At 29.5% G+C, this 19,617-nt stretch overlaps 1 protein-coding gene and 1 long non-coding RNA gene across 2 annotated transcripts; one reads left to right on the forward strand and one right to left on the reverse strand.

Annotated features, from left to right (window-relative positions):
* The first annotated feature begins 65 nt into the window (after positions 1 to 65).
* LOC120412381 (uracil phosphoribosyltransferase homolog) lies at positions 66 to 19,539 on the forward strand. The gene is made up of 4 exons (XM_039572809.2): positions 66 to 512; positions 7,969 to 8,161; positions 8,221 to 8,388; positions 19,011 to 19,539. Exons 1-4 carry the CDS (start codon positions 379 to 381, stop codon positions 19,191 to 19,193), a joined length of 678 nt encoding a protein of 225 aa, XP_039428743.1. The 5' UTR covers positions 66 to 378; the 3' UTR covers positions 19,194 to 19,539.
* Positions 15,003 to 17,736, reverse strand: LOC128093235 (uncharacterized). Its single transcript, XR_008212340.1, has 2 exons — positions 17,678 to 17,736; positions 15,003 to 15,285 (listed from the first exon to the last, which is right to left on the reverse strand). It is a non-coding gene; the product is annotated as an uncharacterized LOC128093235 (long non-coding RNA).
* Positions 19,540 to 19,617: the final 78 nt, after the last annotated feature.

Consider the following 19,617-nt stretch of genomic DNA (forward strand, 5'->3'; position numbering starts at 1 on the left):
CTACAACCCTGCGCTGTCACCAACAACAAATTTTGACAGCTCCCGAAACGTCAGCTGATGCACGCGAACTCCTCCGCAGATTGCGGCCAATGTTTGCGTTGATCACGTCGCGTGTGTTTTGTACCTGCGCTGCCGTGAGAAAAAGTTTGTAATTTTACAGTTAAAAAAAGTGTACCGGAAAAGTTTGTTTAGTTAAATTACCGTCAGCAGCATCCCTATACCGGAGTCATAAAATCCAATCAAGTCTAATTTCGTCGTGTCCGGGTTGCTTCCGGGTTGTGTGTCGTGCTCAAGAAACCGCAACAGGAAGCGAAAAATTCCACGGAAATTTCCTGCGGAAAATCGCTAGCAAGAAGAAAATCCCAGAAGCAAAAAATCATGTGCAGCGAGGTGAACAACACACACGATGACACGACGCCCAGCTCGACGAATCCGGCCGATTACGGGTGCAACTTCAGGATTCTGGACACCAACGATCAGATTCTGGAACTGCAAACCATCATCAGGGACAAGTGAGTTGGGGGTTGGATCGGGGGGTTGGAAGCAGACGCGACTTACACGCGACTGCAGGGTAATTTCGATGAATCGGTGATTTTTTGGCAAGGGGTGCAGGGTGGCGACTTAAGGAATTAATTTATTTTAATATTCAATCACCCGATAAAAAGTTGTAAACTAATAAGTTCTAGGTATAACACCATTACAACAACTTTTGTATTTATTATTTTGAAGTTTTTTTTTGTATTTTAAAACTATGTAAAAAAATATTGTAAGTACTTTTTGCTATAACCATAAATCTCAAAAGAGTTATCTACGTGCGCATGTATTGCGTGTACTTACACGAAAAGATTGAGGTTAAATTTTGTACCGGCCAGCAAAACTAATGGCGTGCTAGTGTGCGTGAGCGCGGGCTTAGATAACTCTATAAATTTCAAGCCCAATTTTAAAAATGTTTCAAAATATTATTAAAACATTGTTAAAGTTATGCTATTGTCACAAAGCTAAAATATATCAATGAGTACATAACAACTTTTTATATCATCACCTTACTTTCAGAACTTATAAAACTTAAAAAGTGCTCGTAAAAGTGCCCCATTTAATGTAAAATGCATAACAATATAATGCATTCTATAAATATAAAATAACTTTTGTTTGTAAAAAGCAGAAGGTTGGGATTCAAAAATATTTTAAAAAAATCGCATTGGTCTTAAAAATAACAATTTTGAGTAAACCCGAGTTTGGAAAAAAAATCTATGGCTATAGAAAAAAAAAATCCATCTGTAAAAACTCAATAAAAATGCGTGTTTGTCCAAAAATAACAAGCAACAAACAACAAATTAGAAGAATAAAGGAGATTTTCTTGGAGCAAAAATAACAAAATATGAAAATAAGAAAATATGAAAATAAGAATATTACAAAATTACAAAATTACAAAATTACAAAATTACAAAATTACAAAATTACAAAATTACAAAATTACAAAATTACAAAATTACAAAATTAGGGGAAATTCTCGTATGTTTGGCAGGTTAAGCACTCGGTCCTGACTCCATCCAATTTGCTGATTTTCACTATTTAAACAACTAATTTTGCAAAACTTTCGATAGAAACTTGCTTGCTCTCTTCTTATTGATCTATTTATCACTCGATTTCAGTTGAAAACGCTTTTAAGTAGCTTTAAATGAATGTCAAAGTTCTGACCTGCCAACATTAGAGGCACGCTGGAATTAGATGCTGTTCCCCTACAAAATTACAAAATTACAAAATAACAAAATTACAAAATTACAAAATTACAAAATTACAAAATTACAAAATTACAAAATTACAAAATTACAAAATTACAAAATTACAAAATTACAAAATTACAAAATTACAAAATTACAAAATTACAAAATTACAAAATTACAAAATTACAAAATTACAAAATTACAAAATTACAAAATTACAAAATTACAAAATTACAAAATTACAAAATTACAAAATTACAAAATTACAAAATTACAAAATTACAAAATTACAAAATTACAAAATTACAAAATTACAAAATTACAAAATTACAAAATTACAAAATTACAAAATTACAAAATTACAAAATTACAAAATTACAAAATTACAAAATTACAAAATTACAAAATTACAAAATTACAAAATTACAAAATTACAAAATTACAAAATTACAAAATTACAAAATTACAAAATTACAAAATTACAAAATTACAAAATTACAAAATTACAAAATTACAAAATTACAAAATTACAAAATTACAAAATTACAAAATTACAAAATTACAAAATTACAAAATTACAAAATTACAAAATTACAAAATTACAAAATTACAAAATTACAAAATTACAAAATTACAAAATTACAAAATTACAAAATTACAAAATTACAAAATTACAAAATTACAAAATTACAAAATTACAAAATTAAAAAATTACAAAATTACAAAATTAAAAAATTACAAAATTACAAAATTACAAAATTACAAAATTACAAAATTACAAAATTACAAAATTACAAAATTACAAAATTACAAAATTACAAAATTACAAAATTACAAAATTACAAAATTACAAAATTACAAAATTACAAAATTACAAGATTACAAAATTACAAAATTACAAAATTACAAAATTACAAAATTACAAAATTACAAAATTACAAAATTACAAAATTACAAAATTACAAAATTACAAAATTACAAAATTACAAAATTACAAAATTACAAAATTACAAAATTACAAAATTACAAAATTAAAAAATTACAAAATTACAAAATTACAAAATTACAAAATTACAAAATTACAAAATTACAAAATTACAAAATTACAAAATTACAAAATTACAAAATTACAAAATTACAAAATTACAAAATTACAAAATTACAAAATTACAAAATTACAAAATTACAAAATTACAAAATTACAAAATTACAAAATTACAAAATTACAAAATTACAAAATTACAAAATTACAAAATTACAAAATTACAAAATTACAAAATTACAAAATTACAAAATTACAAAATTACAAAATTACAAAATTACAAAATTACAAAATTACAAAATTACAAAATTACAAAATTACAAAATTACAAAATTACAAAATTACAAAATTACAAAATTACAAAATTACAAAATTACAAAATTACAAAATTACAAAATTACAAAATTACAAAATTACAAAATTACAAAATTACAAAATTACAAAATTACAAAATTACAAAATTACAAATTTACAAAATAACAAAATTACAAAATTACAAAATTACAAAATTACAAAATTACAAAATTACAAAATTACAAAATTACAAAATTACAAAATTACAAAATTACAAAATTACAAAATTACAAAATTACAAAATTACAAAATTACAAAATTACAAAATTACAAAATTACAAAATTACAAAATTTCAAAATTACAAAATTACAAAATTACAAAATTACAAAATTACAAAATTACAAAATTACAAAATTACAAAATTACAAAATTACAAAATTACAAAATTACAAAATTACAAAATTACAAAATTTCAAAATTACAAAATTACAAAATTACAAAATTACAAAATTACAAAATTACAAAATTACAAAATTACAAAATTTCAAAATTACAAAATTACAAAATTACAAAATTACAAAATTACAAAATTACAAAATTACAAAATTACAAAATTACAAAATTACAAAATTACAAAATTACAAAATTACAAAATTTCAAAATTACAAAATTACAAAATTACAAAATTACAAAATTAAAAAATTACAAAATTACAAAATTACAAAATTACAAAAATCACAAAAATCACAAAAATCACAAAAATCACAAAAATCACAAAAATCACAAAAATCACAAAAATCACAAAAATCACAAAAATCACAAAAATCACAAAAATCACAAAAATCACAAAAATCACAAAAATCACAAAAATCACAAAAATCACAAAAATCACAAAAATCACAAAAATCACAAAAATCACAAAAATCACAAAAATCACAAAAATCACAAAAATCACAAAAATCACAAAAATCACAAAAATCACAAAAATCACAAAAAATCACAAAAATCACAAAAATCACAAAAATCACAAAAATCACAAAAATCACAAAAATCACAAAAATCACAAAAATCACAAAAATCACAAAAATCACAAAAATCACAAAAATCACAAAAATTACAAAAATTACAAAAATTACAAAAATTACAAAAATTACAAAAATTACAAAAATTACAAAAATTACAAAAATTACAAAACTTACAAAAATTACAAAAATTACAAAAATTACAAAAATTACAAAAATTACAAAAATTACAAAAATTACAAAAATTACAAAAATTACAAAAATTACAAAAATTACAAAAATTACAAAAATTACAAAAATTACAAAAATTACAAAAATTACAAAAATTACAAAAATTACAAAAATTACAAAAATTACAAAAATTACAAAAATTACAAAAATTACAAAAATTACAAAAATTACAAAAATTACAAAAAATACAAAAATTACAAAAATTACAAAAATTACAAAAATTACAAAAATTACAAAAATTACAAAAATTACAAAAATTACAAAAATTACAAAAATTACAAAAATTACAAAAATTACAAAAATTACAAAAATTTCAAAAATTACAAAAATTACAAAAATTACAAAAAATACAAAAATCACAAGAATCACAAAAATCACAAAAATCACAAAAATCACAAAAATCACAAAAATCACAAAAATCACAAAAATCACAAAAATCACAAAAATCACAAAAATCACAAAAATCACAAAAATCACAAAAATCACAAAAATCACAAAAATCACAAAATCACAAAAAAAAAACAAAAATTACGAAAATCACAAAAATTGCAAAGATCACAAAACTTACAAAAATTACACATCACAAATATCATAAAAATCATAAAAATCACAAACATCACAATAATCACAAAAATGTCAAAAATCACAATTAACACAAATAACATAAAAAAAAAAACAAAAATCGCAAAATTCACAAAAAACACAAAAAACACAAAAATGACAAAAAAAAACAAAAATTACGAAAATCACAAAAATTGCAAAGATCACAAAGATCACAAAACTTACAAAAATTACACATCACAAAAATCATAAAAATCACAATTATCACAATAATCACAAAAATGTCAAAAATCACAAATAACACAAATAACATAAAAAAAACAAAATCGCAAAATTCACAAAACATACAAAAATTACAAAAATCACAAAAAATCACAAAAATCACAAACATCATAAAAATAACAAAAATCACAAAATCAATTTGTGTGATGATTTCAAAAATCACAAAAATCACAAAAATCACAAAAATCACGAAAATCACAAAAAATCACAAAAATCACAAAAATCACAAAAATCACAAAAATCATGAAAATCATAAAAATAATAAAAATCATAAAAATAATAAAAATCATAAAAATCATAAAAATCATAAAAATCATAAAAATCATAAAAATCATAAAAATCATAAAAATCATAAAAATCATAAAAATCATAAAAATCATAAAAATCATAAAAATCATAAAAATCATAAAAATCATAAAAATCATAAAAATCATAAAAATCATAAAAATCATAAAAAATCATAAAATTCATAAAAATCATAAAAATCATAGAAGTCATAAAAATCATAAAAATCATAATAATCATAAAAATCATAATTATCATTAAAATCATAAAAATCATAAATATCATAAAAATCATAAAAAACACAAAAATCTCAAAAATCCCAAAAATCACAAAATCACAAATATTATAAAAATCACGAAAATCACTGAAAACACAAAAATCACAAAAATCACAAAAAATCACAAAAATCATGAAAATCATGAAAATCATAAAAATCATAAAAATTATAAAAATCATAAAAATCATAAAAATCATAAAAATCATAAAAATCATAAAAATAATAAAAATCATAAAAATCATAAAATTCATAAAATTCATAAAAATCATAAAAGTCATAAAAATCATAAAAATCATAAAAATCATAATAATCATAATAATCATAAAAATCATAATTATCATTAAAATCATAAAAATCATAAATACCATAAAAATCACAAAAATCACAAAAATCTCAAAAATCTCAAAAATCACAAAATCAAAAATATTACAAAAATCACGAAAATCACTAAAATCACAAAAATTACAAACAACATAAAAATTACAAAAAAATCTTAAATAAAAAATTCACAAAAATCACATAAATCACATAAATCACATAAATTACATAAATCTCATAAATCACATAAATCACATAAATTACAAAATCAGATAATGATACAATTGGGCAGTGTTGCAAATGAGTGATAAAAAAGCTATCAATAGATTATCTCTGCACCAAAAATATCCGAGAGTATAGCGGCCGTCACTGTAGCTTGTGAGATCTCTTCTTGTGTCTCGTGATTCCCAGCGATGTCATTCTCTCTCTATCACTCCTCCCCTTTTCCTCGACTATGCGCTCTCACCGCTGAGTCTCTCAATCTCTCCGAAAACTGCAATGAGAGAACGCGAGATGGAGATTAGGAGCCGACCACGCATGACGTCCTGTTAAACTGCGTTTGCGAAATTGGTTTTGTGGCGGCTTTTGTGGTTAAACGCTGTTGCGGTAGCATGATTGTGGAAGCGGGAATGAGAGAGAAAAGGAAAATGTCAATCGCGAGTGGGTAAACACGAAAACGTGTTCGGCTATGTTCGGCGCTGAGAGTTTCAATGAAGAGAGAAGAGCAGTTGTATTTGAGGCATGAATATTCAGGCGAGATAATTGTAGTTGCTGAGAGCTGATACTTTGATATTTTAACAACCCTGCAATTGGGCAATTGATACTTTATGATATTAGGAAATAAGTAATTTTTTTTTCATTTTCAATTATAAATATAACAAAAAACACTATTCAAAATGGGAATTTAAGAAAATCCTGAGTTTTAATAAACAAAAAAGTTTATGTTTGCATTCCGGCAAAAAAAAAAATGGTTTATTGATTATTTTTGCCTTCCTCCTCCTTACTGCGGGAAGGCTATAAAATCACTTAAAATGTGAACTATTAGACTGCTTACTTAAAAATATTGGTGAAACGCAAAGCCAAAGTTGACCCCCGAAATATGACACTTTTAAAAACATTGCAAAGCTACTTTCTTCAAATTTCAAGAGTTTTTCTTTCCAATGCTTTTAAAGATTAAAAATTGGCTGAAAAATTGATTTTTGGTCTAATCGGGGTTGGGTTGTAGAGGGTTAAGTGTTAATAATTATTATTCACTTTTTTGAAGAGTTGAGAAAAAACTGAAACTAATGCATTTTGCAGTTATGTTTCAGGTCAAAATCTCAACAATTTTATGAAAATAAAATAAAAACTTCACGATGCGGTTATCCGTTGTTTCGATTATCGGAATAAACATTTTGGCAAGGATTTCAAATAATCTAGTACGGACTGTAAACAGAAAAAATGATGAATTCTTAGCTCAAACGTCAGTTGTTTTTGTTTTAAAATGTAAAGAAGTGCTGGAGATTACAATGTTTTGAAAACACATGTGACTAAACCCTTGAGATTGGATGTTGATTTGCATTAATCATTGCTAGAAAATAAACTTTTTCCGCAAATGCTCCCTGTAATCTGTGTTTATGTAATTATTGAACAATGTTGAAAAACACTAGATCAAATCAATACACATTGTCTGATGCCAAGCTCATTCTAAGTCGACACCCTGTTTCGGAAATGCGCCAAGTTTTAGTGATATCTTAATCGCACACAATCGCCCGACTCATCGAAATCGCCCGACGGAAGTCTCTGCACACAATCGCGCTCCCCAATCACGCGGTTCGGCAATCCCTTTTTTGCCCCTGCGCCATCCCACAATTTGACCCACTTTGTAGTTCCTCCTCACCACCAACCAACAACGCCCCGTGTCGTCCGTCTTTGACTCTGTTTAATTTTAGAAACACAACGCGCAGTGACTTTAAGTTCTACGCCGACCGGCTGATTCGGCTCGTGATCGAGGAAAGCCTCAACCAGCTGCCCTACTCGGACTGTTCCGTGGTGACGCCGACCGGTGCCATCTACGATGGGCTCAAGTATCGCTCCGGAAACTGTGGCGTGTCGATCGTGCGCTCGGGAGAGGCCATGGAGCAGGTAACATTCTACGGCAATTCGCGAGAATGATTGTAAACTTTGTAACTTTTTTTTTGCAGGGCCTGCGAGACTGCTGCCGGTCGATACGGATAGGCAAGATTCTGGTGGAGTCGGACGCGGAAACGCACGCGGCCCGCGTCGTGTACGCGCGGTTTCCGGACGACATCGCGAGGCGGCAAGTGTTGCTCATGTACCCGATCATGGCCACCGGAAACACCGTTATACAGGTAAGAAAGTGCTAAGTTGGTGGCACACGACGTTGTCGATTAGCGTCGTGGTGTGAATTGCGTCGAATCAATTGAGGTTCTGAATTGAGCCGATCGAGAAGCGTGCTGAATTCTTCAAGTGAATACACGCACCACACACGCAAAGTGGATAGTTCTTGCTGGTCAAATCTATTAGAAAGGTCATGAATTGGCGAATTTCGTCCAATCAATCTTTAATTTGCAATGTCTTTAGCTCTATTTGGCAAACTTGTTGCTAAGGGCTGGGATTTCAAAGATGAACGATAATTGTAAAAATTATAACTCTAATATTTTAAGTTTTTCAATTTTGTCTTCCTCGCCTTACTGAGGAAAGACTTTAAAATCACTCGGAAAATGAACTTCTTTATTCGACCTCCTAGACCCACCTTCACGTATACCTATCAGAATCAAATTCTGAACAAATGTCAAAGTTATTCGCAATTCGCAATTTTCAGTGTAAGAACGGGCCTTGACCGATCTTATGCACCAGGTTCCCGACGAACACGCACTGCCCTTACACCTACATCTCACCCTTGCTCTGAGTCAGTGCGAGCAGCACGCTAGAACACGCTTTGAGTGTTCGTGCCAGGCATGCACACCGTCTTTTCCGGTTACGCATTTTAACTCGGCCGGGGGTGGTACATTACGTAGGGTTTGATGTAAGTATAAGCGCCTAACCATTTAAAGAGTGCCTATCAACTTTCATTAAAGCAAAAACTGTTTTATTTTTAGTTTGAATTCAAAAACTTATTGTTATTCCCTGGAGATGGAGCCACACGTTGCCGTCGTTTCAGGGCTATTTGCAAAGATGGTTTCCGATGTTGATATATATCACACATTTATTTTATATTTATATACTTGTGTTGATAGAAATCACAACTATTGTACTATGTAAAATTGCAAGATATTGATTTTGTTTATTTGCATCTCAATATTCTTGTTTGTAAAATCTGCTTTGAACAGGTTTTAATCTTTTTGATACGTCGTTAGCTTAGGTAGAAATTCATAAAGCACAGCAACGCTTACACAAAACAGTAAGAGAGGCCTCTTCTAGGCATTGTGATTTTTTTCAAAGTGGGTGTTAGGTTAGGATTTGGTATTTTGATAAATTAGTTTTGTTGCAAGGCACTCAGAATAGTTAGTATTTTTTTGTAACTTTAGGTTGTTCAATAGTTCCAGACTCCATCTGTGTGTAAGTGAGTTAAGTAATGCTTTCAGAATCTCTGATTTCAATTTATGTGGTATGCTAACCATTCGGAATAGTCAAAAAAATCCATAGAGTCTCGATCAATCAGTAATGAAATGATATCGGACAAAATTCGTTAATCTGTTGAACTAACGGTTTTCGGATTATGGTTGTATCGACCATTGTTGCGAATCGAGGATCTACTGGAGTTTTGACGATCAAATGGAGCCTAACATTTCAAAGGGACACATGGTTTTTGTGAACAGGGATCCATCTCTCTCACTCAAATGACAGTTTACTTAATGTATGATAGGGATACACTCTTGTTTGCAGAGCTTCTGTGCCCTAATGAAATGGAAGGCACGAAATCCGTAATAACAGTTCAATGGAGCGCGTCTGCATTTGTGGACAGACAGTCTATCCCTTTCGCTCAAGTGACAGTTCACGTCAAGTAAGAGGGGGCTAGACTGCTTGTTTACAAATGCAGATTCGCCCTATTGAACTGTTACTACGGAAATAGTCGTCTTAACAACGAGTGTTCAACTTGTAAAGTATGAACTGTTCAGTTATGTTTATTGGGTTAAAAACAAGGTAAAGGAATGTTTGGCATTTGGGAGTTTGAGATTCAAGTTTCTTTCAGAAAGTTTAGTTTAGGTTGTTGATAAATGTTTGTTTTCCGTAAATAATAGATTGGACTTTAATCAATGGTTAAACTGGTCGAAGTGTACTATTTCATTTGCACATCTGCTTCTAGTTGTAATGTACGATGAGACTACTGACAGACGCGACAGGACGGGGCCCAGAAAAAAATGCATCAAGATTTATATTCGGTTTCCAGTTTTTTTTTTTAATTTCCTTTGAATTTGAAATACATCATAGGTGTCCTTTGTATAAATCTCTGATTATTTACATTTTCTTATTTAATTATCTAATAATTCAATTTCTTCCGGGCCTTTTTACCTTGAATCATAATTTCAGATTTCCTTTATTCAGTGTTAAACTTAGATTAACGTAACTGCTTAAGTCATCCAAGTTCTTACTACTCACACCTACACTAATTTTCTTTCACCTTCCCCCTCCTGATCCTCTATATCTTCCGGTGGTGTTCATTTGGTATGCAATACTAGTTCGGCCACTACCCTATTTTCCACAAGAAACCGGACTTGGACTGACTTGAGGCCGCGTCCCCCACCTTGCTCCGTAAAACGAAAACGAAAACGAAACGAAAACGAATTCAAAAACTTATTGTTATTTACTGTGTATTGTTTTCTCCTGAAATCTTCCCTATTGTTGAGTCGTGTTAATATGTTGCTATTTCTTTTGTCGCGGTGTTTTGTTACAATTGTTGGTCCTAAGCATGTTATAAAAGTTTACCAAAAATACAATAGTAATATTTGTGTTAATCCTTTAACCATTCCATAAACTGAGTAAGGGGGTTTGAGCTCACTTGTTTGAAAAAAAGGGTGAAGATTGAAAACAATTGATAGTAAAAGAGAATTTATTTTATAAAAATCAAGTATCAATAGTAAGAGAATGATGAGCGTATTTTGAAGAATAAAAATGAGAAGCTAGATGTATTAGATGTAAAATTAGACAATAGTTAATAAAAAGAGATACAAAACAAGCTTAGATTATAGTAATGATAATTTATAGGACAGATAAAGAATTATTCAAATAAATAAATTGGCAATAAAGTCAAAACAGATTAGGCGAATGATAAATAGACTTGATATTACTAGTACATTAAGGAAAAGTATATTTTTAAGGAAAAAAAACAAAGTTTGTTACAGCAGTATCAATTGATAGAAAAGAGTGGAAAAGCTTTGAGAGATAAGAGAATCAAAAGTTAGTAAAATTAAAATCAAATGTTGATTATTAAATAGAAGAATCAGTGAAGAATTGGGAATCAGAAGAGCAAAATAAAAATAGGAGATAGGTGGGAGCTGAGAATAAAGAGAAGAGAAACCCCGTTGTGCGATGTTTCAGGTACATCCACAGCAGTTGACTCAACATACTGCGAATCAAAACAATACCGTCTACAATCACAAATTACTTCCCTTTCCCACATTGACGCGCCCCTTTCTTTTAGCCGTCTTGACTCTGACCCACGGTGGTCAAAGGTTTACGATCCGTTTCCACAGGCCACCAGCTAGGTCATCATGAAAACCAAGCCAACGTGGAGGTAAGAAAATAGGACACTCGCAAGGAACCAGAGCTATACTGTTCTGATCAAGATAATTCGGATGATCTAACAGAACTACGGATGTAGTTAGTTACGCTCCTTCCAGGATGTTCCTTACGTGGACGTCAACCGAAGAGCACGCAACAAGGTCAGTGCCATTGCATGCTCTTAGGTATCAATCCTTGGCCTGCATGAACAAATGTCAAAGTTATTCTAAAAAAAAAAAACAACAAACGAGTTAAGCTATACTTTAGAAGATTGTAAAAAGGGTGCTTTATTTAAGAAAACTCGTCTTGCTATACATTTTTAGAAGGGTATTTAAAAGACCTTTCCATCGAGCCCAAATCGTTGAAGATCTGACTACCCTATCAAAAGTTATTAGCACTTAAGTGTTATTTATACTCTTTTTAGAAGCCGGATCTCCCATATTTTGACGAAAACGTTGTCCGGATCTACCATACGACTTATCGTTGGATCTTTCCAAAGACTCTAAAAGAATGAAAATCAGAAAACCCTATTAACAGTTATAAGTACCGTCAGTGGGGGTGACATTGGGTCTGGGGGGTGAGATTGGGTCAAAGTGATTTTTTACGGATTTTACCATTTCTCAGGTTCTTCTCAATGAAAATGAATTCTGTTGAAAGGGTTGTGTAGGGGACATCTTAAGATGACTCTGCTGAAAAAATCTCGTTTCTAGAACAAATCCTGTTATTTTGGCAGCTGTCTAAAGTTGGAGTACGTTTTTGGCCAAAAATTACCTCTCGAAAAATCATTTTTCTAATATTTTTGTTAGAATTGCTCGAAAACTACCCAAATGTTTGAAAATCTCCACTTCAAACATTGTAGCGTGTCAATACGATTCCCTCGAACAAGAAACACTGTTGGATGACTTGTTTTTACCATATCGTTGTATTTGAGCATCATTTTAGTTTCATTTGACCCAATGTCACCCCCTCTAAGGGGTGAGATTGGGTCAATTTTCAAACAATTGGCATTTAAGGTAGTGTTCATCAAAATCCACCATATTTTGGGAAAATGTTAGTAAACTATCTAAGAACAAATCTACGTTGAAAGATTTCCGATGTTATTTAAATTGTTTTTGTTATTAAGAAAATACTAGAGGTGTATCGTTTTTTGACCCATAGTCACCCCCACTGACGTGTTTTAATTCACTTATTGTGAGGTCGGATCTCGGATAGTTTGATCAAGTAAGTGTTATTTATACACTTTTTAAGGCTGTGTAGTGTATTAACTTTATGAATGTGAGCAAGGCACCAACCACCTTATGGTGGATTAAGTAACGTTTTTAAATCTCAATTTATTTTACCTATTTTTTTAGAGATAAAGCTTGATTTTCAGTTATCGGAAAACTTAAATATCAAATAAAATCCAATCGTTGTTCATTAGGCCGTCCCAAAAAAATTAAAAGTTGTCAAATCTTTGGTGCTCACCCCTAGAATGATAGAGGATCAATGTTTTCATACAACAAAAAAAAAAAAATCCCTAAAATGGTTTGCAACTCGCGCGCGGAGCTTGAATGAAAAAAGTGCATTTTTCGAGTATTTTTCAGAAATGCGCGTAACAATCATACTAAAGTCATCAAAATTTGATCGCCTTGCGCTTCAAGTTGTAGTTTGATGTCCCTTGAACAAATTCCTGTACAGACATAGTTCATAAAAGCTTGTGTTTGGGCATGGCAGGGCTTTTAGGGAGAAAAAATTGTATTTTTTAGCTAAAAAATATTCAAAAATAGCTCCCCAAAACGAGCTATAAAATTTTGCAGCCAAAAATAATACATTAAGCTTGTAGGAGCTTATTTTACGGAGATCATTTTGTTTTTTTAAACATTTAATTGATGTCCACGCAAAGCCGAGATATTTGCGTTTTAGTGAACAAAAAGTGACGAATTTAAAGAATTCTTAGTATATAAGCGTTTTTAGCATAAAACATTGGCTACTGTGATTACAAACGGGAAGGCATATAATTTGGATATTTTTGTTTTGCTCGCTCAAAAACGATATCTGGAGTTTTTTTTGAAAAGGTCCAATAAACCAAATTTCCAGTTTTTGCTTTTTGGGTGTTTTTAGAACCGCCTTGAGTCAGGGGTATTGAAAAACACCCAAAAAGCAAAAACTGAAAATTTGGTTTATTGGTCCTTTTCAAAAAAAACTCCAGATATATGCTAACAAAATTCATGAAAAAACATCAGATTTTCTCACAATGTGACGTAAACGACACATTTATAAGTACTGCTCTGTGATCTTCTAGATATGAACAAATAAAATTGTAATGGGTAACTATTTTTGAAAAAATATTTTTTTTATTAAATGAATTTCTTTCATTCGAATGTACATGCAAAAAAATCAAGTTCAAAGTTTGGAGCTATGAACTTTAATCAAATTAATTTTGATTTATGATTATTTGTCGTTTACGTCACATTGTGAGAAAATCTCATGTTTTTTCATAAAATGTTATTAACACATATCGTTTTTGAGCGAGCAACATAAAAATATTCAAATTACATGCCTTCCCGTTTGTAATCACAGTAGCCAATGTTTTATGCTAAAAACGCTTATATACTAAAGCTAAGAACAAGATTGTCCGTTCGACGCAGTGGTGAACGCAGAACGCTGTGCCAGTTCGATTTTTCCATCAACTGTCAGTCGAAGAATCTGCAGGGGTTGCTTTGTTCAATGGTCGATTACTGACAGGCTATGATGACAGGCGCAAAATTTTGCGTTTTCGTTCAGGCCTGACGGACAATCTTGTTCGTACCTTAAGAATTTTGAAAATTCGTCACTTTTTGTTCACTAAAACGCAAATATCTCGGCTTTGCGTGGACATCAATTGAATGTTAAAAAAAAACAAAATGATCTCCGAAAAATAAGCTCCTATAAGCTGCATGCAGGGGCGCCGACTCTGGGGGGGCACGGTACTTTTTGCCCCCCCTAAAATTTGGCTGGGGGGGCAGCCCATACAATTTGCCCCCCCCAGAAATTTTGGAAGAAAAATATTCTTATATCAAATATAAAAAAATCACAGAAATAATTGAAAATAATATCTAAAACTAAAATGGAACATTGTTTGTACACACGGATAGAATTCTTGTAAGCGAATCCGTAAAATAGTTCAAAAACATTTGTTGTTTTCGAAATCGCTGAAATTTTATGAACAAAATCGTTTACAATTTTCTGGATTTAGATGCATTTTTATTCTAAGTCGACAACATTTTATCTATACCACTGTGCTCTCTAGGAAAATCAGTAAGCTTAGTACAAGATCACAGAGTCATCGGTAAATGATTTGAGAGATTTCGTCAACATAGATTTAACTGATTTGCTCATAAGATTTCTATCTGTGCATGTTGTTTCAAAAACAAAACCAATGTACTTTTTCCATAGCACTTCATCTACAATCAAACTTACGCAAACTCTTGTGAAAACAATCATCATGTTTTCAAACGCAACATTCTGCGATTTGCCATTGTAGATCAGGATTTAGCGAATATAAACTGAAAGAATTTTCAAAATGGTCATTTGTTGACTGCTTTACATTTACAAAAATGCTGATAAATTCGATAATTTTTTGGGTAATTTTAGAAACGATTTGAAAAGATTTCAAATACATTTGTTAACCGCTAACCGTTCTATACCAATTTTAGCCCAAAAATACAATTGTTTCAAAAAAAGTAAATTTTTGAAAACTAGCGCACCGCTTTACTGAGAAACAGACAAATTAAAACCTAATCTGAGACAATTTCACTATAATCTTAAAAAACAAAAGTGTATCGCCTTCTGCCATTTATGTTCGATTTAAAAAAAAAATAAAAAAGGCTGTAGAAATTTTAACTGCACCCTCAAAAAATACGCCAAAAAAAAACAGGAAATCAGCATTATTGAGTATTGGGATTCCATTTTAAAACGTTTTTGGTTAAATTCTTAAATTCTTAAATTCTTAAATTCTTAAATTCTTAAATTCTTAAATTCTTAAATTCTTAAATTCTTAAATTCTTAAATTCTTAAATTCTTAAATTCTTAAATTCTTAAATTCTTAAATTCTTAAATTCTTAAATTCTTAAATTCTTAAATTCTTAAATTCTTAAATTCTTAAATTCTTAAATTCTTAAATTCTTAAATTCTTAAATTCTTAAATTCTTAAATTCTTAAATTCTTAAATTCTTAAATTCTTAAATTTCTAAAATTCTTAAATTCTTAAATTCTTAAATTCTTAAATTCTTAAATTCTTAAATTCTTAAATTCTTAAATTCTTAAATTCTTAAATTCTTAAATTCTTAAATTCTTAAATTCTTAAATTCTTAAATTCTTAAATTCTTAAATTCTTAAATTCTTAAATTCTTAAATTCTTAAATTCTTAAATTCTTAAATTCTTAAATTCTTAAATTCTTAAATTCTTAAATTCTTAAATTCTTAAATTCTTAAATTCTTAAATTCTTAAATTCTTAAATTCTTAAATTCTTAAATTCTTAAATTCTTAAATTCTTAAATTCTTAAATTCTTAAATTCTTAAATTCTTAAATTCTTAAATTCTTAAATTCTTAAATTCTTAAATTCTTAAATTCTTAAATTCTTAAATTCTTAAATTCTTAAATTCTTAAATTCTTAAATTCTTAAATTCTTAAATTCTTAAATTCTTAAATTCTTAAATTCTTAAATTCTTAAATTCTTAAATTCTTAAATTCTTAAATTCTTAAATTCTTAAATTCTTAAATTCTTAAATTCTTAAATTCTTAAATTCTTAAATTCTTAAATTCTTAAATTCTTAAATTCTTAAATTCTTAAATTCTTAAATTCTTAAATTCTTAAATTCTTAAATTCTTAAATTCTTAAATTCTTAAATTCTTAAATTCTTAAATTCTTAAATTCTTAAATTCTTAAATTCTTAAATTCTTAAATTCTTAAATTCTTAAATTCTTAAATTCTTAAATTCTTAAATTCTTAAATTCTTAAATTCTTAAATTCTTAAATTCTTAAATTCTTAAATTCTTAAATTCTTAAATTCTTAAATTCTTAAATTCTTAAATTCTTAAATTCTTAAATTCTTAAATTCTTAAATTCTTAAATTCTTAAATTCTTAAATTCTTAAATTCTTAAATTCTTAAATTCTTAAATTCTTAAATTCTTAAATTCTTAAATTCTTAAATTCTTAAATTCTTAAATTCTTAAATTCTTAAATTCTTAAATTCTTAAATTCTTAAATTCTTAAATTCTTAAATTCTTAAATTCTTAAATTCTTAAATTCTTAAATTCTTAAATTCTTAAATTCTTAAATTCCTAAATTTCTAAAATTTTTAAATTCTTAAAAAATTTATTGATGTATCATAATTTTGAAATTTTCGATTTTATTTTAACATTGAATTTTATAGTTATTTCTTAATTTCTGGTTTTTTGATTATTTTTTTTCTTAACATTTTTAAGCCTAGAATGTTTAACCCTAGAAGTAGTATTTTTTACCCTAGAATTTTTTTAAACTATTATTTTTTTTTTGGAATATTGAATTTTGTTATTTTTTTTCTAAATTGCTGATTTGAAAAATGGATGTTTTTTTAAATGTGTATTTGTATTTTAAAATTTCTGGAGTTCTAAATTTTTGCTGTTTACTTTTGTTTTTTTTTTATTTTAAGAATATTTGTATTGTTGAATTTCTAAATATCTGATTATTTTTATTATTGACTGTTACTTCTAGAAAATAAGTGAGAATATGCCAATGAGAAGGAATTCGCCTTCAAAACATATTCAAAATTCCCCCCAATTAACATTCTCAATCACGATTTAATAAATTATCTTTTTCTAAAAAAAATGGATTCCGGATGATAAAAAAATCGTAATAAAATTATTAAAATTCGTGATATACAAGAAACTTTAACATCTAATCGCCACTCTTACCTATCGATTTCGGAAAACAACCGTGCCCCCCCAACATTTTGGACTAGTCGGCGCCCCTGGCTGCATGCATTAGTTTTGGCTGCAAAATTGTTTGGCACGTTTTGGGGAGCGATTTTTGAATATTTTTCAGCCAAAAAATATATTTTTTTCTCCCTAAAACGCCCTGCTATGCCCAAACACAAGCTTTTATGGACAATGTCTGTACAGGAATTTGTTAGGGGACATTAAAATATAACTTGAAGCCCAAGGCGATCAAATTTGAATGGCTTTAGTATGTTTGTTACGCGCATTTCTGAAAAATACTCGAAAAAAGCACTTTTTTCATTCAAGCTCCTCGCAACTCGCAAACCATTTTTTTAAATCACTTTCGAGTAGTTTTGGGGTCATCGAATATCAAAAATGGGTCAACGAAAAAAAAAAGTTTTTCTTAGTTCGATTACACGAAGTGAAACTATTTCGAAGCATTTGGATAATCGAGTCTGTACTGTATTCCTATCACTTTGTTTTGCGGAAATATTTAAAATAAATAATGTGCGTCATAACATATCTAATCTGGAACGATTCAAAAATGATTCAAAAATTTTTAGGATCAAGATATTAAAAAAAAAACAAAGTTGACTCCAAGAAAAAAATCATTTTGAAAACTTTGGCAAATTCACCCAAAACAACTTAAACCACATAACGTTCAATATTCACAAAAAATAATGAATACTTTCTTTAAAATTGGAGGTGGGCAAAATCGCTCTTTTTTTAGGTGTCGCTAATTTTCGCTCGCTCATAAAATGAGCGGCTCTTTTCAACGGCTCTTTCGCTCTTTTAAAAAAAAAATATGAAAAGGCTATTTTAAAGCATGGTGTGAATGTTTAAAATTGAACTCTCTCGTTGTCGATATTGAAGAAACCGTCGAGAGCGGGAGGTATCAAATTATAGAACGAAAAATCAAAGCATGCTTCTTGAAGGGACTGAAAAATTGATTGACAGCTGGAGCAATATTGATATCTAGAAGATCGACAGCCAGAGCCAGAGAGTCGAGTGTATTTTTGTAAATTAGGCCGTTGCAAATATTTTTCAAAGTTTAGGTCGCCCCCACCTTCAAAATTGGTTTGAAAAATCAGGGGAATATTTTTTCATAAAGCTGGAAAATTTCAATAAATATAGAAGTCTAATCAACTCAAAACAATCCTAAATGCCTGCATTGATGATCATGTTTAGATTGTTTGGCTCGGCCGGGTCCGGTGGTGTAGCTGTTAGCGACGAATTTAAAAGAACAACACTTTTGAAACATTTTGTTATTTATTTGCCTCTATTTCACCCATCTTCCCTCCGCTTGCAGGCCGTCAACGTGCTGCGCGACCACGGCGTCCCCGAGACGGCCATCATCCTGTCCAACCTGTTCTGCACGCCCGTCGCCGCCCGGATGGTCGTGTCCGCCTTTCCCGACATGAAGATCCTCACCTCGGAGCTGCACTCGACGGCACCGAACCACTTTGGCCAAAAGTACTTCGGAACGGACTAGAGCGTGGGAACGGACCCGTAACGTGAAGCTACTTATGATAACTACAACTACTGCTGCAAACAACAAGAATAACAAACTATTACTATCAACCATTGCTTCTGGGAGCTTGTTGTGGGCCGCTCCGCGCCGGGAGAATCAGTTTTGGACCTAAGTTATTTATACATATTTTTTTTTCTGTTCGTCTTTTGTGTCTTAATGCCAATCAAACGTGACCCGTTTGCATGATTTTCTTTTAAATTAAATCTTTAGTTTGTAGGCGTAATGTGTCAGATTGCCAGATAATGAAACTCAGTTATAGGAACACTTTGTTATATTAAAGAATTAATATAAGATTGATAGAAGCCGGTTTGTACTACCAACATATTGTATAGAAACTTCGAAAGCCCTTTTCTTTCCGTTAGAAGCGAAAACACAAACACTGTAA

Source organism: Culex pipiens, chromosome 3 (genome assembly GCF_016801865.2).
Source record: "Culex pipiens pallens isolate TS chromosome 3, TS_CPP_V2, whole genome shotgun sequence".
In the NCBI taxonomy this organism is placed as follows: domain Eukaryota; kingdom Metazoa; phylum Arthropoda; class Insecta; order Diptera; family Culicidae; genus Culex; species Culex pipiens.

Excerpts from the sequence above, each read along its gene's own strand:
- LOC120412381 (XM_039572809.2), top strand. The coding sequence starts at position 379 with ATGTGCAGCGAGGTGAACAACACACACGATGACACGACGCCCAGCTCG. Across the intron at positions 8,162-8,220 it reads CGGGAGAGGCCATGGAGCAG|GGCCTGCGAGACTGCTGCCG; the intron begins GTAACATTCTAC and ends TTTTTTTTGCAG. Across the intron at positions 8,389-19,010 it reads CCGGAAACACCGTTATACAG|GCCGTCAACGTGCTGCGCGA; the intron begins GTAAGAAAGTGC and ends CTCCGCTTGCAG.